At 44.0% G+C, this 22,227-nt stretch overlaps 1 protein-coding gene across 1 annotated transcript in view; it reads left to right on the forward strand.

The window, feature by feature from the left end:
* Positions 1–22,227, forward strand: part of LOC138300886 (putative oxidoreductase YteT) — a 1,004,722-nt gene that overhangs the window by 528,483 nt on the left and 454,012 nt on the right. Inside the window, exon 11 of the mRNA XM_069240740.1 lies at positions 6,943–7,073. Coding sequence (XP_069096841.1) covers positions 6,943–7,073 — 131 coding nt within the window. The remainder of the gene's footprint in view (positions 1–6,942; positions 7,074–22,227) is intronic.

Here is a 22,227-nt window from a genome sequence, read left to right on the forward strand (position 1 = left end):
CTACCTTAAGTTGGGTGTTTGCACCACCTTGCACATACTGAAGGAGGGATGTTTAACTTTACCTTTCTTCTGTTCTATCCCATACCTTACCTTCTGTAGTTCTCCCGCTGTCCCAGTTAATCTTGCTCTAATTTCATTAGAACAGCTCAGACAGATGGTTAAAGTCACTATTACGAGGGTCAAACACAGTCACTTTTAAGAATACCAGATTTTCTTTAGTTCCTGCCCCTGTGAAGTAGAGGATCACCAAGGAAAAAAAAATAGATGGAACTCAGGCAGGAGGGTTTCTAGACAAGGAGGGGGCTGGTCTTCCTTTACAGTGGGCCATAAAAAGGTTTTCCCATAAAGGTAGATCGATCCTGACAAAAATCTTCATTCCCAGCACTAGCTAAGGAGTTTAATTCAGAATTCCCTGACACCTAAGACAAATTCACTGACTATTAGCTTGGTTCCTCCTTGTTCAAGGTCAGTGCAGCTTCAAGATTTGCTTTCAATCTGAGACACATTCAGCATACACTACTTGGTCTCACTTGGAGCATTTTCAGACAAAGGAGGAAGGCTTTTGCTGCTGTCTTCTGCTGGAGATCATTGAAAATTAAAATGTAAGTTATGTACAATACTGATGGATAAACTTAGAATACCTGCTTTAACATTGATGTGAGCAGATGTAAGTGGGCAAGTTTTGACTCTGAAGCTGAAAAGTTGACTCCTAACAGAATATGACTGGAGTTCTATTTTCAATGGTGACGCCCTTTAGACCCCCGCTTAGACCCCTGCTTACAAGAGCTTGTGAGGTAGACAGCTATAGCCTAGAAACTGGCCATTCTTTCCTGACATACACCTTTAGAGCCAGCCTTCATCGCTGCTTAGAAGAGCTGGTAAGGTAGACAGCTTTAGTTTAGAAATGGCTCATTCTTATCAGAAATAGACCTGTAAAGCCAGCACTCATCTAGATAACCTCCTCTCAGACTGTTCTGTTCCCTTAATTTCCCATCAAGTAATAGAGCTAGTGACCCTGAAACTAGCTTGCAAAGAAGGTGACACTCCACCCGCTGGACTAAAAATCATCCTTTCGGTTACACTCAGTATGACTTAATCAACCATCTTCTTCATTCTTAAGCCCAGTAAGGATCCTGGTGACTGCAGATCTTTTTGTCCGATTTCCCTCTTCAACCTAGATGCTAAAATTCTAAGCTCTGCACTTTTTAGACATTTGCGCTATGGGTTCCAAACAGTCCCTTCTGGTCATGGTTGACGCCGGAAAAGCTTTTGATAGGGTAGACTGCGACTTCATGGCCGATGTACTATGGAAGGGTGAGATGAGCAATGTTTTATGTCATGGTTCTTAGGAGGCTACCAAGGACCGAAAGCTGGCATCCGCATTAACAAACTATTCTCCGATTGGGTGACAATCTACATGGGGTGGGAGGCAAGGATGCCCCCTCAAACCCCTCCTCTTTGTCCTCATATTACAGTCTCTGGTTCAGTGCATCAAGGCCAATCCCCTGATCACGGGAGTATGATTTGGCCAACAAGTAATTAAACTCTCTATATTTGCTGACAACACTTTTTGTCAGTGATAAGACTGCCTTGGCTTTTTCGCGCGGGTACTTGAAGAACTTAAACTCTACCAAAAAGTTTCAGGATTTAATATTAATGTCACCACTCTAAAATCCCCAACATATGAGCTCCTCAGCTAGTACCACAACAAGGAGAATCACACACTTCACTGTGCAGGGCCTCACCTAGTATAGACTGCCTGGAGCTGGCCCTGGCCTAGGCCCCCAACCTAGCTGAAACTGAAGACATTAATTTACAGTGGTTTAAAGCAAGGGATCACATTCAAACTTAACAGCTGGAAATAGAAACCGCTGTTCCTGTGAGGAAGAATTGGGCCTATAAAATGGTCATCATACCTAGGATTCTCTGTGTCTTTCAGGCGATAGTCTCCTCATCCCAAGCGACTGTATCACAGACCTTCAGTCAATTACCTTTTCCTTCATATGGCAGGGTAAGACAGAGAAGATTGGCAAACAGCAGGGCACACTAAGAGCACGCCAGGGGGGATTGGTAAGGCTTGATCTTTATCAGTAATATATGGGCCTCATCTCCACTTCCTGGTACATTGAACCAGGAGGGAAACTGAAAAGTGATGGTGTATGATTGACCACCCAAAGGTAGAATGCCTCCAATCCATTGGTAACCTAAACCCGAACAAACAAAGACTCTCTATGTATGCCCTGTCACAAGGGCTACCCTAGAGGTGTGGGACAGGATGGGGAACAAAATGGCCACACATCCTACCCATTTTCATTCACGCCTCAGTAGGGGAATCGTGAATTCTCCCTGGGGTGAGTAGCGCCTCATACCACGAATGAGTAGAAATGGGAGTAAAACACTGAGAGATATGTTTGATCAGGGATGGATAAAGTCTTTTATGGGGCAGTTGAAAAAAAGAGTACGTTCTTTCAGAGGTCGAACGATACCACTACATGCAGCTCCACCATTGGCTATTTGACCCGAAAATCCGGCAGGGCGATACCAGAGCCCTTACCCCTTTAGAAAAATATATCCTAAACTGCAGATAAACTGGCAAAGTCCACCATTTATAATGTTTTCAATGACAAATGAGGCAATGCCAAACACACATTCAAGAGTGCCTGGTAGAGGAAAATGAGCTTCTCATTAGACCACAATCAGTGGGAAGGAATTCTGATGTGGGTCAATAACTTTGCATCCTTCATGGGGGGAGGAAAACAATGCTCAATGTACTTTAAAGATGGCACTACACTCCAACATGTGCAGCCCTTTTGGTCTTTGGTCTTTACCACTATAGATCAAATCACTGGGTCTGACTTGGCTAGATGCCCTTACGTGCACTTGCTGGGATGCCCAGCTATAGTCATCTACCCGCTCTATGGCACCCTTTGTAGGTTCATCTTTTACCTCATTTCACATTTCTTCTGAATAGACCGGGTTAAGTATTGTGTCAAAATACAAGAACATGATGCGGCAGATAAGTATATGCTGGACACACACACACCACATGTACTCCGTAGAGTTTACTCATTTGCCTCTTGATTCAAAGATGAATGAGCTGATCTCGTGGCAATGAAATATTCTGAAGAGTCATACTCAAAGATGGGGAAATTAGGACCTGCTGGAGTAAGGTACCGTTGTCACTGCAGCCTGCATGAAACACCAGTCTATTTTATTACTTTTTTTTATCCCAGGCCATTTGTATGCGGCCTTTCACCTGGCAGCTGCCCCAAGTTCACACACCTCAACAGAATAGCTGGCCAGGAATGACCGATCAGGAGTCTGGGTGCTGAAGAAGGCTGAGTGCAGTAACGGAGATGGGATTGGCCCCTGGGACAGCCTGCTTTGGGGACTGAGCGATATTGCTCAGCCCCCAAAAACAGACCCTGGAACCAGCAAGGCACACAGAGAAGAAGACAGATCTGAATTAATGGACCTCTGACCATGGTACACTGGAGACATCTCTGGCTTTGATGAGAGTGAGAAGGAGCCAGAGCCAAAGAACACTTGAATCTGGGGAAGGCTGGAATGTCAAGAAGTCTGATCTGAGAAACACAGGTGTGGGCCAGGTGTTTAACTAGCATACCTGCTGCCCAGCTACAGCCTCATTGCGTTGTGCAGCTGTATAGTTTACTCAGTATGCCAGGAGATGAGGCCTGGCAGTGAAAATGAGCCCAGAAGGAAAAAGTGCAGGTCAGATTATAAAGACTTCAAAGACTGAAAGACAAGTTCACAGCCTACTAAGCCATACAAAGACCACAGTATATAACCTTTAGAGTAAGCAGAAATCAGAAAGCATGAAAGTGGAAACCACTGAACTCTTTAGTTCAAAATTATTTTCTTCTTTAGTAAAAGACTTGTGCAAGGACATCTGCTGAACTAGTGAGGGTGGCTAGCCATAGATCTTGGAGAGAGAGAGAGCTCCTAGAAGGTAGCATATGCCATTTTGGAAGAGGGTGTTAGCTACTGAATGAAGGCTGCAGACTACCATGGCTTAACCATACTTAGCCACTCCCCTCACAGGTGAGTATGAAAGTTAGGCATGCCCGAGTTTGTCCCGATCACTCTTGCAGAGAAAGGACTTTGTCACAGGCAAAAGTGACCCATGTCTTGTGGGAGGACCAGTGTTCCACTTGAGAATTTAACAATGCTCACTAATTGCAGTGCTAATCATTCAGAAGGCAGCAGTGAAAGTGTGCGTTCTCTACATTCCATTTAACTCACTAACATCAGAGGAGCTGAAAAAGTGATATACGTACAAATAGGTTGACTGCTGAGCTTACAAGTTGCGTGCCATTGACTGATGATGTGGGAGAATAGTACCCATTTTTTCCAAGAGCCCACATGCCCAAGGAAAGAAGTGGACCTGTCAACTCAAGGGAGACAAGAAACCAAAGTCAGAAGTCTCCAGCTTCCAAATAGGAATACCTGTTTTTGACCATAGACTAGAGTGGGGATGAAAGTGACTCCTAGTTTCTATACCGAATTGTGACCTGGAAAAGAGATCCCTCCCTGCCTGGCGACTGTTGCCCACTGAGACTCATTATATAGTGAACTTTATATTTGCTTTCAAGATATTTGACGCCTGTCATCAATATAGATTGCACAGCAGTTAGATTAAAGCAAAAACCAAGAGAGACTTTAATGAGAACACAGCCCTGTGGTATCTAACCTTTCACAATTAGAGACTTGAAACTGAGAAACAGAGAAAGTTCGACAACAGCTAATGCGATTTGATAAAGCCTCTACATTATCTGACTGAGGTACGATCTGGCTGGGAGTCCAGAGTCCTGCCTCTTGGTGAACATCTGATTGGTTTGAAATCTTTAGCTCCTTCTTATACTTGGTCACCAAGGAAAGTATTTTTTCATCTGTCGCTGCAGAAGAGAAGCAAATAACAAGAAACTTCATGCAGTGCATCTTCAATGGCCTAACATAAGACATACTCTCTAAAAAGACTGAAGTTGAATCTGAATTTTAAGAAATAAAGATGTATCAGATGAAGGTGGCAGTGTACAATCATTTGAAAAGTTCATGTGCTCTAGTACAGAAGATTTGGAGCTTCTCATGGCTTAACTAGACGATCAAAACATACGCTTGCAGGTTAGACTAGAAGGTGTAGAGGACATATCTACATGTAATATTTTTACATCAGAGGGGTCGCGTGGGGGAACTGAAGGCTCTCATGTAACGACTTACGCATAGGATCTGCTGGGGACCCTGATGAAAAGCCTGTGTGAAGATCCCATGAAGCTAGCTAGAACTCTGTGGGCCATACCTCTCACCACAACAGAAAAATTCACTCTTAATATGCTTGTGAAAATATTTTTTTATTATAACAAGAAACAGGCAATTAGAAAGGTCCCTCAATGGAAGTGATATATTATTAAGGGGTTGCACCTTCAGATCATCCTAAGTGTGATACCAGATACACTGATTAAGAAGAAAGCCTCCAAGCCTGTCCTTAACTTCTTGAGAGCTAAATGGGTCAGACAGATGGGGCCAGTATTTTTGCATAATATTCAAGAATGGGAGATCTATGATTTGTAATAAATCCGTTAGAGAGCTGTGTGGCATCTTTAGGATCAGTCTAGCAGATGACCCTGAAGGCAGCATAGGTGGCCAGACAATGCATCCAGAAAGGAAACTGATATTGCAAAAGCCCAAAAGATGGGAGGGGACATTTTTGAAATGCTGAAGAAATGAGTGCTCATAAGAGAAGGACTCAAGCAATTGAGAAGAGTCAGTGGTGATAGCAAAGATTAAGAGGACACTTAACTAGCTCATGCAGGAGGAATGCTGTTCTGCAATGTATGGTCTGGTGTGCCAGAGCAGATTATGTTGATGAGCAAAAAACACCTGTGCTTGGTATCTGCAGGTAAAACTATTTCCTAATAGTGGCAGAGAGGGTCCATGAAGGGGTCTCTGGTTATCTCAAAACACACAGGATTTTGATCTGATTTGAGAAACCATACTGGTTTCAATGGGGAAACCACGTTAGCTTAGTTATTTATGGTGAGATGTTTTGTGAGGTAAGGAGGGAAACTGAGAGTTGGTGGGTGAGAATGGGTTGGGGTGACAACCTTACATCTGCCAGCAAGGGTCCTACCAACGTGATGGAGATGACAGGCAAAACCCTGTTTTCAGGGGCAGAAACTAGGCATGGCTATTGGCAGATAACTCCAGAGACAATGCACCTGCGCTAAAAATGCTGCATTCGGGGTACCTGTACTTCTATTTTTGCATTTCAAAAACTGCACCATAGTATTTAAAAAAAATCAAGTTGCATATGTTAATAGCTGTTAATAGTTAGTGGCCAGTTGATTGCTGAGGCATCCAGATTGGAAAAACTTTACAGGGTAGGCCACCCAGCCCCCGAGGCTAGAGCTTGTCAAAGCAGAGGTAATAATGAAGCCTTGCAGTCACAATCAGATATTAAAAAGTTGAGTGAGTACAGAAGATCCTCTACCACTGTCTTCTTCAGAAGCGGCATCGTCTCTACTTTGAGGCCTCCTTGGTGTCTAATGTGTGTTTCTCTTTTAAAATCAGAGACATGTTATATTTTGCTAGCCACTATGTATGTCTTCTTCCTTCTATGCATGACAGTCACTACAACAAGATTTTGTGGTCCGGTTTCAGCCTCAAAGATAGTTACTTGGACAGAGGGCACCTACTTTAAATGTACTTAATGGTGTTCAGTTAATGTGTTTACAAAAGCAGAAGATCTAACTAACTCTGAATACAGTGAATGTGCTGTTTCACTTTCATGTCATCAGCCACTTTTGCGAATTTGTTCATGCTGTAATTTCTCTCACTTTGAAGAACCAGTAAAAATAATTATTATTATTCACTGCTTTCGGAATCATTGTGTACGTGTATGTGTTGTGTTTCGTGTCCTTGCAGGTTGGATTCTGGCATTTCGCCCATTCCTTTGTGAGGGGTAACTGGAGGAATGAAGAAGAGAGTACTTTCAGTTTGTTGTCAAAATCGTGCCATGACATTGATCTGATCAGTTTCTGGATGGGCGATCGAAGGTTTTAATTTTTTTATCATAATCACTAAAATGAAATATTATCCTTTCATTTTTCTGCTTTCGTTCTCACTTCTCTTTAGCGTTTAATAATTGTCAGTACCTGATTCTAGTCTGATGCCCAAAAGCAGAAAATATGAGTATTATTTTGCTAATATGATTATATACTGATGTTCGTCATTACCTTAAGACCTACCCTTCCTTGTCACAGTCTTCGCATTATGAGGCTGGGTTGTGTCCTGGCAACATAGAGTCAGTCACACTAGCCCTTTAAATGTAGCAGCCCTGCGTAACGTAGCATGTTAAGCAGTGTGTGTGGAAAACTGCACGTATAAAACTTAAATTGTACTAAGACACGTTACCCTCCACATGCCCCTTTCATTTTGGTGCAATAAAAGGCAATATTGTATATGAACACTTTAGATTTGGCCCCATGCTTTAAGGTGGCAAAGCCTAGACGTAGGTTTAGAAAAATATAAACAGTGGGCATCCCAAAAAAACTGTGGGCTACTTTCAAGGGTGGTGAGCCGCATAGTTCGACGGGGGGCAACTTAATTCCCTTGTCTGTTGTCTCAGTAAAGCCTCCCCGACCATAAGATTACATGGCTGTTTGATCAGATGCACCAGTGGTCTGACCCGGCTACTGCAGCCTCTCACATTGGGCCCGATTCACAAAATATTTACACACCCAAGTTAGATAAACATAAATGCACAAACGTCATTTGCAGGAGTTATTCAGAAAATGAGGCTTCAAGACTCGGAAGTGTATTTAGTAGGCGAGTGTAATTTACGTGTGAGTAAATCCGCTGAAGGGGAGGGCTGCAGGCTTTCCAGGGCGAGGATACCTTCCTGAGAAGGTGAATAGGTGGACATCCACCATTTAACATGTACATTTTAATCCTAAATATAGTGAGAGCCATGGCCGCTGGAAGTAGGTGCTGGGAGTGCTGCAGCACCCCAAAAATAACCATGATGCGGTCAGAAGGTGGATGAATAATAAGCATGCGTTAATATCTTGTCTTTTTCCCCCAAATGTCAGACTATGTTTTCTAACAAATTGCTGCTTGTTCTTTTAAACCTGTAGATGGGTGTATACTTTTCTTTCTAACCCATAGATTGGTGTTTACTTTTCTTTCTAACCCGTAGATTGGTGTTTACTTTTCTTTCTCTGGCTAAAAACTGCAGAAAACACAATTTAAATATCTGTATATGAAATGAAGCATGATGAAAACATAGATTTGAATATGATTAAAACAGATAAAGACACTTTGGGGGTCATTCTGACCCCGGCGGTCTAAGACCGCCGGGGCCAGGGTCGGCGGGAGCACCGCCGACAGGCCGGCGGTGCCCTGCAGTTCAGCCGCGGTCAGAAGAGGCAAACCGGCGGTCTCCCGCCGGTTTACCGCTGCCCTTAGAATCCCCCATGGCGGCGCAGCTTGGGGGATTCTGACACCCCCTACCGCCATCCTGTTCCTGGCGGTTCGCCCTCCAGGAACAGGATGGCGGTAGGGGGTGCCGCGGGGCCCCTGGGGGCCCCTGCCGTGCCCATGCCAATGGCATGGGCACGGCAGGGGCCCCTGTAAAGAGGGCCCCGCAAAGTATTTCAGTGTCTGCTAAGCAGACACTGAAATACGCGACGGGTGCAAACTGCACCCGTCGCACCCCTGCAACTACGCCGGCTCAATTCTGAGCCGGCGTCCTCGTTGCAGGGGCATTTCCTCTGGGCCGGCGGGCGCTCTTTTGGAGAGCGCCCGCCGGCCCAGAGGAAATGTCTAAATGGCCGCCGCGGTCTTTTGACCGCGGTGCGGTCATTCAGCAGCGGTACCTTGGCGGACGGCCTCCGCCGTCCGCCAGGGTCAAAATCAGGCCCTTTATGTGGTGATGCACAAATGATGTATTTTCCCTGAAACTCAATTTCCACACATGCTACTCGCCAAAAAGCGCTTCGACGCCCTGTCAGGAGTAGTAAGCGCTATATAAATACTATTACAATACAATACATCATCTTTTGTGTTCTATAAAGTTTTATCAGTACCACTGTATGCCTATGTACATTTTAGTGACCATTTCAATGGAAAAATGTGCTCTCTGTGAATTACAGCTTGCTACCACACCATGGTTTAGTAATATATTTGTGAAAGTGTGCTCCAAAATCCACCATCAGCTACATACATCTTCTTACCGCTCTCCTGCTGACTGGGCATAGCTCATTTGCTACACCTGTTCTATATGTGACTATTGGATTTTTCACAATCCCTCTGACCAGTGATGTGACATTGATGGGAGTACCCCACTCTGAAAATTCTTCCAGCTTCACTGATCAGAGATTTACTCCTGTCAAAGGCAGCAATTGGTATTCAGGGCATGGATGTTAGCATTTGCAAATGTTATATATTTATGCCTGCGTAAATGAACACCTGTATATTTGCTCATTTGTAAATATTTACGCTTGTGGATAATGATGGAAACTGCAAAATTTGCTGTTTCCCATATTTAGCAAAACAGTTCTTTCAAATTACTAAAAAGTCAGACATTTCTTCTAAATTTAGTTGTAAACAAAGGAGGAAATACCCATCTTTTCTGAGAATCAGGACCTCACTGCACAGAATTGCAGTGATGGCGTTGTATATGTGCAACGTGAGCTGCTGCCGTGATGATGTGCAAAGGCTTTTAGAATAAGTTATTGTCAAGGCCACTGGAATTATTCAGATAAGGACCAAATTGTGTGACATTGTTGATGAATTTAAATGCCTGCAATAGACAAATTATGCCACATATTCTGTGGCAGTTTACTATTTTGTCATTTAGCTTTTGCAAAGAAACTGCCTATGCGTCGGAAACAATTTTCTGTTGAAACCAGGAAGTTATGCAACAGATGGTCCATTATGTGACAAATAGGGTAAAGCTAAAATGATGTGGAGAACGTAGTCGCCGTAGAATCACACAATTCCAGTGTCTCTTGTCACATATTTCACTGTACTGTTTTCACCAGATCATGAGTGTTTTTTAGATAAAATGTAGGGTATTGTAATTCGAAAACCATGCATTCAAGGCCTATCTTCCGCTCAGTGGTTTATAAGTGCCATGAATGCCTTTCAGCGTTGGCGAAAGGCCGTCACCATGTCTCCGAAAACCCTGCTGCTGCTTCCCAGGCGTGTTTGCCCGGAGACCGTTTTAGAATCGGCAGGTTATTGTTTAACAGACCCAGAAATTATTTACAGTATTCTTGTAAAGTAACGCACCTGCAGATAGGAGAAGGTCATGGTTCAGGTCGACGGCTTCCCTTTGTGCCTCCCTAATTGACTGTTGGGAAGCCACAATAAGAAACGGCGGGAAACCATCACTTCTTGTACCTTCTTCTCTTGTTTTAATGCTGTCTAACTTTAGAGTAACAGGGATCGGTTTATATCAGTGAGCAGTTTTGTGAAACCATCAAAGACCAAGTTCTGCACGAAGTTATGCGTTTGTCGTCGTTTTTGCGTATTACTGAACTTACCATTGTCCCGTAAATTACTGGATGTGCACACCTTTAAAGAATGTGCTTCCCTCTACTAGGATTAAATGTATAAAAAGTGTGAACATTTGTTTTTTTATTAGGTGTATGTGAAACTCACTTACGTTGCTTTGCGTAATTACAGGAAAAAATTGTAATAGTTTTGCAGAATGATGTAAAAAAAGCGAAATAGAAACTGACAATTCACACAAAAACGCGCAAAAAAACCCAGAAGCGCCGCAAACAGCAGCTTCTCACATTCAATATTTTACAAGTTTGCCTGTCCGCTTGCGCCATTTATTTGCCAGGAATTGTGTGTAGTTACTGACATGGGGTAATGGTGAAATTTTGGGAATTCCACGTAACTACCGAAATTACAGGAGATTACACCTGTGTAACAGAAAGTTTGCCCGGTCCTAGTTTTCTTCACGATGCAATTTTCTGCCTGTAAAGCACTGGGTGGATTTTATTTCATTTGAACACTTTTCAAGTAAAATATGCTACTCTTGGAGACTGGACACATGATCATTTCTGCCTTTTGAGTTGTGTGTCTTCAGCGCCGCACATTCTGCGCTTCCTTCGTGTTTCACCCATACAGTAAAGTTCCACGCTGCCTTTGTGTTTTCTCAATATTATTGCCTTGGTTTGCTGAGGTTCAGAAAGCATTCCCAAAACTGGCCCGAGTGGACTACAGGTTTTATTTTACAAATCTTCTCTGGCTGTCGGTAAAGGGTGAAAACAACAGAAATCTGTCCCTCAACCTGCTCGGTTGGATGGGCTAGGTTTCCGGAGACCCACATATCCTGTTGTCAAGAGCATTTTAAATAGGGTTCCTGTGGGAAATCAGAACACCCCACCAAGGCTTGGATAGACTCCTCATTCTCAGGCAAAAATGAGAATTAACATTCAGGAGTCTCGGATCAACACCACCCAATGGAGCAGGTGATCACATAACACCCACTGTACCTTTTCACTATGGCATTAATGTCTGCCGCTCCGCGGGCTAGCTGGCGATCATAATATTATATATAATAATTACAAAACACTTAAAATCGACTGAGAAACGTGTAGAAGTTCAAATACATTTTAAAACCTGCTTGGCTAGGCATAGTATGAATCATAGCGGGTACCTTTGCAATATAACCCAAAATGGTAATTAAAGGGGTTCAGGTAAAGCTTGAGCTGAAGGTGGAGTGCTTTGGTAATGCCACGGGAACCCCAAGCTGTCTTTTATGGCTCATGATACATGTTACGTTATTTGTATTTACATCATATTTATTTTGGTGGTGTCAGCTTGAAAAGGAAAGTTTTTTTATATACAGGAAACTCTTTATTAAAAACCAACAGTGAAAAACTGAACGATGCTGTTGGGATGTCTGTAGAAACATCCAAGGGAACATTTTTATTTACTTTTGGTTTCCAAAAGGTGGGGGTGTAATGAAAACATGTTTTGCTGTTTTCAGAAGCCCATTCCATCGCAGAAGTGAGGGTTTTTACGCTGCTGTCTGCAAGGTTCGGGTAACATTTGCCCCTGAATATTGTTAGAATGGTCCGTTTTTGTTTACCTTTCGTAAAGGCAAGCCTGATTAAACATAGCGCAATGGTGAATTTTATCCATGATTTGGGGCTTTATCTAAATATTTTGACATGGTGGTAGACTAGCAGTTTGGGCTAGGAAATTAGAGTGCAACTAGGTTGCCCATAGGTTAGAATCCATAACTGACAGGGATAGCGTAACTTTGACAATTTGTAGAACCTAATAAGAGGTATGACATCAAATGTGGTGTTTGAAACCAGTACTTTTTTGAGCGATAAAAGTTGTGGACCATAAAAATCACTATAAATAACATCAACATTATTGATGTTTGTGTACTGCCAGCAATGTGCTTGTGGGCTCTTACTGTGGTTGCATTACCTTTAGTACACCTTCATGCCTTATTTCCAAGGCCTGAGTTGGTAAAGTTGGCTTTCATTGCAGCAGAGTTAGTGACCTCTCAAAAATGTTGGGTTTCGTAAGTACTCGTTAAGTTGAAGTGAATCGAGTACAGTCTCACTGGGAAAATTGGCTCTTTCTTGTAAAGGAGGATCTTTAGGAACCAAGAAATTGTAAATACATTGCTGCGTTTTGTGCAATGAGTGTCCCCAAATGTTGAAACCGTGACAGATTCAAGGAAGGCCATTCCTTCTCTGACAGGCTGTCAGTAGGTTGGAGTGAAGTGCAGCGTTTCCACAGTATGTCCATCTCACTACGGCAGAACTTCAGACATGGGCTTTCCCCATGGCGCTGTACAGTTCAATCCCTCAGTCGTCTTTAAGGTTCAAATCTATTTTCTTCCTCACCATTCCCGAGACGTGTCATTCACCAAACCATAGGGATGGGCCACACCTGACGGCCAAAAAGGAGCCAACTTTTTTTCTTTGCACTTTGCCTTGCTGGCTAGCAGAGGTCTCTCTGAGACAACACAGGGACTGTGAGTAATTTTGCCTTTTCTTTGGCCTGCGGGCTAGACCAATCGACAGTGAGAGGGCCCCAAATAAGGGTAAATAAATAAATGTGACTCATTTTAACCACGCACAGGTCCTTTGAATTGTACAGATGATTCAGGAAATCCTCCATCAGATTTAAACTTAAAATATTCAGCAGCTCTACATTAGATTTGCAGGATTGTTCCACCATTCAGGAAGCATGGGCAAGTCACTGAGCTATATGGCTTGCATGGTGGCAGTTCGGTTAATTTTGGGGGGAGATTGAGCCCAGACCAGTCATTTAGAACAATGAAAGATCTAATCAAAATGAGCTGTTTCAGTCCCTGGCTGGGCATCTGAGAGATGTCTTTTTTCACTGTGTTAAAAGAATGGCATCTCAGTTCAAGGGAGCTTCGTCAGTCTGCGCCAAGAAGCACTTTGAGCTTATGAACTGCGGTACCCGGTCCAACAACTCTCAGAAACCGCATCCTCTCACAGCTTCTTTTCTTTGCTGGATGCTTTGCTTCAGCTGCTTCTGACAACAATTAACTTCAACTGTGATTTGGGATTTTTCATTAAGGCTAGCACTTAATCATTAATGTTCATTACAATACATTCATCGTAAAGCTTATACAGCTGAGTAAACATCCATTATTGTAGTCTGGCGGACATGTAATAAATGATTTAACACATTTAATGCATTTACATTACTGTAATTTGCATTTGATCGGAGAGTATAAGGAGCAGCCCTAAATGAGCATGCTGTGCTTCCCCTTCCCTAAAACGGTTGTCATTCTTGACATTAGGATAAAAACATTCCCTGGTTAAAATATGTCTTATGTGCTTTATTTAATGTTTTTTATCACCCCATTCACAATGGCTCATGGGTTGTTGGTAATACAAAGTGATATGAGTCTGCTATGCCTTGTTAGAGTGATTTGCATAGCACTCATTCTGGTATTAGTATGGGATCTTAGTGCAATTGGAGTTCAGATACTTTCACACTATGGTTTTGAGAATTCCATTTGAGACCAGTCTGTAATTTATGCTTGTTTTAACTGTATCATCAATGATGCTAATGGGGTACCTCTGCTGTATTTGTGAAGGAAGTTATAATATAAATCTTTAGAACTGGAGTGTATTAGGCGCTGACCTGTTTTTAAACACCTCATCAAAGCCCGCGCAGAGCTCCTTCTCAGTGCTTTCCTGTCCAAATAAATTCCTCAGCCTTTCAACAGAGATTAAGTCTATTCTAAAACTTTCACATTCCAAGCCTTGTAACGTATAACCTGGAAATGCCCTTTTCAGATCCACATGACAACTGAATGTGGTGTCTCAGATCAGAACATGATGCTGAGGCCTGAAATTCTTGTTTCTCTGTATACCCACAGGCCATCAGGGAGCGAGAGGCCTAATGGTTTGTGGTAAAGGCTCAGAGGTAAATGTCTAGGCGAACTCCTTCACCCAGACGTAAGTCATCTATAAGACAACAATTTCCCAATACATTTTCCCTCAAGAAACATAAAATTTACCATAGGAAGAAGTTCTTTTTTTCCTTGAGAAGTAAAAATGAAATTATGGTCCCACTCCTAGTGCCATTTGGAACCTCATTGCCATTAATCAGTGCCAAACTGATTTTGAACTTGACAAGGATGGGGCTGGAATTTCCAGGACCATCAGATAGCCTTGTGCAAGTTTCAGCCTTCCGGATACTTTATGTTTGATCTTTTCAGATTCGCTCCTTCACACCCTGGCCACCACCCTAGAGGGAGTATGTACCTACAGGCTCTGTGGCTCTGTTGGTTCTAACACTGACGGTTACTAATGCTGCACCTCACCAGGCTCCAGCCACATCAGTGAAAAAGAAGTAATGCTTTGCCAAGGAGCTTTACATTGTTCAGTTGGACCCTCCCTCTCTGCCTATGCATATGTCACAAATAAGGCAACTACATACATCTCTTGAAGCTGTCGACATTGGACGACATTAACTTTTAGTGGTTAAGGTGAACTCTAATCATGTCCCCTTGCCTGAGCGCCTCCTCAGGTCTCACAGATTTGCTGTGAATGAAGAGATTTCCAGCTTCGACCCTAATGCCCTCACAGTGCCTGCTAAATACTTTGCAGTACAGTGGATTCTGACTTAAAGGCCGATATCCTCTTTCCCATTTATAATACTGATGTGGGCTTATATCTGGACTAGCCTACTAGCTCTGCTTCAGAGAAAGTTTCCTCATTTATGAGGGTGGTGCAAAAAGGAGCTGAAACCTTGGAACTGACTTTGCCCTCTGTGGAGGCAAAGTCTATAATTTTGACAAAAAACTTTCCGCCCGTCTCCACAGTGGCAGAACCCTTCCTTCTGTTTAATGAGGCTTGCTTTGATCCTGTTACGTCTGCACAGGAGGAACCATTTTATGGCCAAGCAGTCCACAAACAAATGCCCTAGGTCTGCACTGGGTGGTCCTAGTTATTCCAACTGTCTGTCTCAAAGCAGAGTCTAAGGGCCATATGTACAAACACATTTTCCCATTGACACAGAATGGGAAAATCCCTTTGCTACATCTGGCCATAAATGCCTTCCATGGCGCCTCCTGATAAAGAGTTGAAGAAGTTTGACTGTACGCAAGAAAGTGTATGCTTCGACCATCTAGCCCTCCGCTCTACTAATGCCTCCTGCCTCTAGGGCCTATATATATTCATGCCTTGTGAGAAGTGGCAAAAATTACAGCTTGCCCAGGGCACATGAAAGAGCCTTTTTCGCACCTGGGCAATGATAGTTTAGATGCAACGAAACAGATCTTGAAGTGCAGCCTGGATTCTGAAGACATTATTGCTCACTCCATGGGCACAGCTGCTAGGCTGCATTGGCATGCTTAGATGCATTCCACTGGCCTCCCAGTAGATGTCCAAGTGACATACACACACATGTTCTTCGATGGCAAATGGTTTGGTCGGAGAGAAAGCCAACTTCTCCCTGCAGTCCTTATAACAATGGATAGCTATTGTTCATGCCATGAGCCATGCCTCCCTGCATTTCACTTCCACTAACACAAAGAAAAGTTCTGTGGCTCCAGCATGCTAGTACACTCCAAACAGAGAAATCCTTATCAGCCTTTTCAGAAACCGTAGCAATTATACCACTTCTTTAGGAGCAGGGGTAGATCTAGCGGACCAAACCGGCATCGATATTTGCAGTCTCCACCATCCTCTGCTAGTTCCACTACTTTAAAATCCCTTACGTCATCATCTTCTGGTGAAGAGGTGAGGAAAGGTTTCCCATTTTTCCACAAATTTAGCTGCAATCACGATGAATAACTGTGCTTGCCGGCAAGGGCTCCTCCTTGGTGTTTGATCCCATCTACATACTGTCCTCCTTCCACTAACTGGGAGATGATCAAGGCAAGTTTTTGGTCACCCATATAAGCTGCAAGGACTCTGCTCTACCCTTCCTTTGCCCGCCTCTGGGCCACCTTCCTAAACCTGGACATGCTCACCAGCATGCACCTCAATTTTGGGGCAGAAATCCTTTGCCTGCTGAACAAAGGACTTATAGAGCTGGTGCTTTTGGCAGGTGGGGTGATGGATGTCTACCCCCTTTATTTCTGGTCCCAAAGAAGGAGGTAGGATTGAGACCCATCCTTGATTGCAGCCTTCAGAAATTATTTACTTAACAGGAAAAGTTTCCACTGCTGTGGCCCTGAATGTAGGACATTGGTTCTTCAGAACATCTATATCCATCTTCCAGTTCAGTAGTTACTGAAGTTGATGGTGGGACCCGATTAATATCAGTTGACCCTTTTATCATTTGGACTAACAACCACACTATTTATCTTTACGAAAAAGCTGATGTTTGGAGCGGCTGAAGTGCAGTACATTTTCATACATGGATAACTTGCTATTGAAAGTCTCTCAAGCAGACAAGGAACATTTGTAAGGGATGATGACGCTTCTCCATGATCTTGGCTTTACGTCAGTGCCCCAAAGTCTTATTGCTCTCCATTGCAGAACCTAGCTTTTTTTGGGCAGTTCTGTACATGACCTGCTTCAAGGCCTTAACTCCTCTGAGGATCTTGGATATTTGGGAAATGATTAAGGTTTCAAACTCAGACTCAGATCCTGGTTCTGCATGTCTTTGTCTTCCTGGCCTCATGGCTTTGTGCATCCTGTTAGTGCCAAATATTAGATGGCATGTGCCATTCGGTGGTGCATGAGCTGCCAAGCTCAATTGCAGATCTCCTACTCTGTTCATTCATTCGTTTAAGGGTTTTTGTTTTGTGGTACATGTCAGTGGAAGTAGTCTCATAGCACGATCTTACTGATAGCAGTGTTACTGGTATATATAGGATGTTGATGTTGGCAGAAAAATCAAGTGTACCATATTGTCTGGGATACTGTATTAAAGCCTTGACAGAGCTAGAGGTATGCATCTCCTGGAGTGACTGGTTTTAGGCATCTTAACTGATGGCCCCAGGGAAGTGTGTCTACTGGTATAGTTTCAAGCACTCCATTATTGGCAGTTGTAAAAATTCGCTACAAGTGTTGTAGAAATTATGGGCTTTTAAGATTCCTGAGTCTCAAAAAGTTGTTTTTCCAGTCTTAGATGTGGTGGATTTGGGTTCCAGAGGAAAGATCAGTTTGTGTGTGAACCAGTGTGCCAGGCTCAATGGACAGATCTGCACTGATGAATGGACATCTCCAACCTTTTAGTGGGACATCCCTCCAGCCCTCTTCAGGCTTATGTTGCCCTGGTCACAGATGCCTCATCACCGTGCTGGAGTGCCCATCTGGGTAAATCGACAGTGATGGATCTTTGGTCTGCATCAGAGCAGCACCTGCATATAAATAAACTTGAATTTGTGGCAACCTTCCTTGCTGTGAAGGCATTACTCCCATCCATCTATGGAAATCACAAGTGGGACTTCCACCTTGAAGTAATGGAGAATATGTTCTTCATATTATAATTTCCATTTGTGGATGTCTTCACCACAGACCAGAACAGAAAGTGTGCTCATTTCCGCACTTCCCTCTGAAATGCTTCTTATGGGATACCATCAGGTTGAGCAGGTCTCAGGATGTGCTGTAGGCATTTCCACCAAATCTCCTTGTATCTGAAGTACTGTGGAAGGTGATGAAGGGAGGACTGACAGCTACTGATCCTGATGGCCCCAGACTAGGCATGGAGAATCTTTAAGGCCGATCCATCGGCCCTCAGAACTCAGCCACCTCTTCCTCTCTCTCATGCAGAGGATGGTCAAGTCCTCCATCAGAGTACCCCAAGCTCTGTGGCTGCATATGTGGAGATTGAGTGGTGCAAGTTATAGTCCTTTTGTCTTCACAAGTTTGAAGAGGTCATCCTCACTCCCAGAAAGCCTGCCATCTATGTATCCTTGGATCTAATTTTGTCCCGTAGTGCAGGTCAGAAGACTGCAATTACTTTAAGTCACGTTTTTCCAATATTTTTGGTTGTGTTATCCCATGTCTATACCACATTTGAGCCAGTGCACATTGGCCTGGTTTCATTTTCAAGGCTCAAAACACTTCTGTTGGTATCTAGAACTTTGATGTGTATCGCCATAGAAATTCAATCTCTGTACAGTTGTCTATCTGAATAAGCTGATTCTGGGCTCTTGCCCATCCTTCATACCCAAGGTGGTTTCTGCATTTGAAATGGCTTATTGTTTTTCTCTTCCTTCATTCTTCCCTCTTCCACATCCAACCAATCTAGAGAAGCAAAATCCAAGGCTTGACATGTCAGTACTTACTACATAGACTGTGGCGGATGATCAGCTCTTTGTGGGAGTTGCTGGAGATGCATGCAAGGTAGTAACAAAATCCACAGTTTCGCACTCAGCCACTTTCTGTGTCAAGGTTTGCTATGCTATAAATTAAACAATACTATCCAAAGGGTTTTGTGTTTCACCCCAGTAGAACCAAGACTGCTTAAACAGCTATCTTCAGAATCCTCTCTGTTGGCAACATCTGCCAAATGGCTACATGGTAATTTTTGCATTCTTTTGCCACACACTACTGCATCCTGTCTCAGGCCTGCAGTGATAGATACGTTGCTAAAGTTGTGTTGCATGATATCCGTGGTTAAACCGGCAGTACAACATCCTACCTGCCAGGGAGGTATTGCTTTGGGACTTGTTCACAAGTTGAGGAATGTGTGGCAGGATGTATCCATCAGAAGAGGTCACTTCTCTTAAGTAACAATTTTTCTGCTGGATACATGATCTTCCAGTAGACTCCTCACTGGCTGTCCTCCTCTGGGAGTTAGTCCTGTGACCAATACAATCCCATGGTGTGACAATATATTATAAAAACATGTTATGTGCTGTATTTATCGCTGTTGTTCCTCTCTGGGTTCCTCTCTGCACACCGCACTGGTGTGCAAAAAAAGACCAAGAACTGAAACAAGTCCACCAGTTTGCACTTGAATGTACTCCCATTTCGTAGTATCTGGAAACAGTTACAGCGGAAGCTGCATGTTGCCAGCTGGCAGCAATGAAGAGACATTTTCTTGGAAACATTTTATCCAGATTTGTCTGAGACTTGGAGAGATAATTCAGAAGATGAGGAATCTCCAGGAAGGTTTGGTTTTTACCTGGAACAACTGCATTATGGGCCCCATTATGACCCTGGCGGAGGGCGGTGTTTTGGAGAAAGGTACTCCCAACAGGCAGGCGGTACCTTTCCCCAAAATATGACATTCTGCCAATGTACCAATCCGTCCGCTAGATCGATAACAGGCGCCGGGCTGGAGACGTCAGTCTCCAGCCAGCCGTCACTGTCCCACCCGTGGGGTTATGACCCCGCCTACTGCCATGGTTTTCGTGGCAATCTTACCGCCACGAAAACCATGGCAGTAGGCACCATCAGGGCCAGGGAATTCCTTCCCTGACACTGATAGGGGTCTCCCCCGCCCCCACCCAACATTCACGCACATTCACACACCAACATACACACGCATACATACACTCATACCCACATTCACCCACACATGCACACATTTATTCACACACACATCAACACACACTGACATACATTCTAACACACACGCATTCACACAACACACCATACACGCACACTCACACCCATTCATGTACACACCATTCCACATGCCACACACCCGCATGCACGCACACACAAACATACACACACACCCCCAAACACACACACAACCCCCTCCTCTGTCGGAACACCCGACTTACCTGCTTGCAGTGGGTCCTCTGGCAGGAGAAGGGACGCGGTGCTGCTGCCAGCAGCAGTGTCCGCCAGCAGAACACCACCAGGCCGTATCATGGATCATGATACGGCCTGCGGTGGTCTAGTGGCGTGGCGCTGCTGCTGGCAGCAGCTCCACCTTACCGCCGTCCGCCGCCATGACCGTAGCCGGAGTTCTGCCAGCCTTCTGGCGGAATTCTGGCTATGGTCATAATATGGCTGACAGTAGGTAGCCGCGGCGACTGTGTTTTAGCGGCCGTCGCCGGAGCGGTAGGCGGTCATTACCACCAATGTCATAATGAGAGCCTATGTGTTTTTTGCATTCAGACTCAGCCTATATGGGGTTGAATTCCAGGGCTTCCATAACCATAGTTCTGCTTCTTCTGGAATTCAGGGGTCTAACTGTGCATCACATCCTGGTGCAGCTCCCTCTTACGTCAGTGCAGCTCCCAGTGTCCCTGGCAGAGACTCCACAGTCTTTGCTGCAGTTCGGAAGCCATAGGACCACCTTAATGCACCAATCTCCAATCCCAGTCTCCATCTCTACCTCCAGCCCCAGTCCAGGTCCCTTCCCCACCTTGATACTGGCCAAACTAACTTGGCCTAATGGGATGGACAGTGTCTCTGTGAATCCCCTGGCAGGCCTGCCCCCCATGAGGGCTACTCTAGAAAGGCCGACAATGATCAGGACACCGACCCCCAAGACTAGAACTGTTGACCACAAGGACCTACACCAAACTAAATGCAACCTTGTGGTTAGGACTAAAGCTTGGATAATGCTCTCATCAAGATTCTTTTGCCCTTCCGGATAAAGAAAACCTTTGTGGTGACAACAGCACTCCTTCTAAGGCCGGTCCTTTTCAGCAAAATCCAGTTTCTCAAGCAGGCTTAGGAGATTAGGATGAAGCATTTTTCTCACCATGTCTTCTCAAAGTCATTTGATGACAAGTAGTTTTCCCCTGACCACAGTCCTGTTTGTGCATGTAGCAATCCCATAGCTACATCTGCGTTGATAATAGCAGCTTCCGTGAAAGCTAAAGAAAAATCATCCCACTTGGACAAAGAACAATAGTGCTGGGAGACATAGGGAAAATAGATTTTTCAGCCCAGTAGACTCTCCATGAAGTATGCCGTTGCCTAAGCCCAGCAGACACTCAACACAAAATCAATTGGATTTTCTCTCAACATGGATCTGTCCTTTAAAGAACAAAACAGGCGATTTGCTGTGAAATGTTAGAACTAATGAGCTAAACTAACGAAATAGTACAGTCAAAATAGAAGAAAATAGGAGAAATTGACTACAAAAAGTAGATTTTTCTTAAAAAGTTAAATACTGTGAACCCTAAAGTGGGTGCCCAATTAAAACGTCAAAGGCAGGAGTTTCAGCACTGAATAGCAGTGATGCATTAAGCAACTAATATCACCATACAAAGATAACTATATGAAGTCGGAAATTAAACTGGAAACTAATTTTACTGCTGAGTAGGCTGAAAGAGGTTAATAGATGTGGCAGAGAATGAAACAGAGACTTTGCTTACCAGTAGCAGGGAAAAAGCCTTTATGTGTGCTACTTATCTACATGCCCTTCAATCAGCGGACACAGGAAAGGGCAATTTAAACTTGCTTGTCTGTGGAGGATTTACCTAATGCTTCGTGCAGCAGACAAGGATGAGCTTGAGGCAGCATTTATAGTAGAAGCGATCTCAGGTGCCATAAGCCAGATGAAGCATGGGAAGCTTCCAGGTCCTAACAGTAGCGTCCGCCACAAGTATCAAGTATCAAGGGGGGGGAGCAATAAAATAAAAAATATATTTGAAAAAAAGTACCTGTCCGCCACTGCTGGCCGCCTCACACCTCTCCCAATGGTGTTGGTGTCCCAGCAGTCCGTGGGGCATCAGCACAGGTTCCCCATGCAATCCTGGCGCTGCTGTCGTGCTATACCTAGCTTGAGAGCAGCGTCAGGATTGGTCTAAATGGC

Source organism: Pleurodeles waltl, chromosome 6 (genome assembly GCF_031143425.1).
Source record: "Pleurodeles waltl isolate 20211129_DDA chromosome 6, aPleWal1.hap1.20221129, whole genome shotgun sequence".
Lineage (NCBI taxonomy): Eukaryota > Metazoa > Chordata > Amphibia > Caudata > Salamandridae > Pleurodeles > Pleurodeles waltl.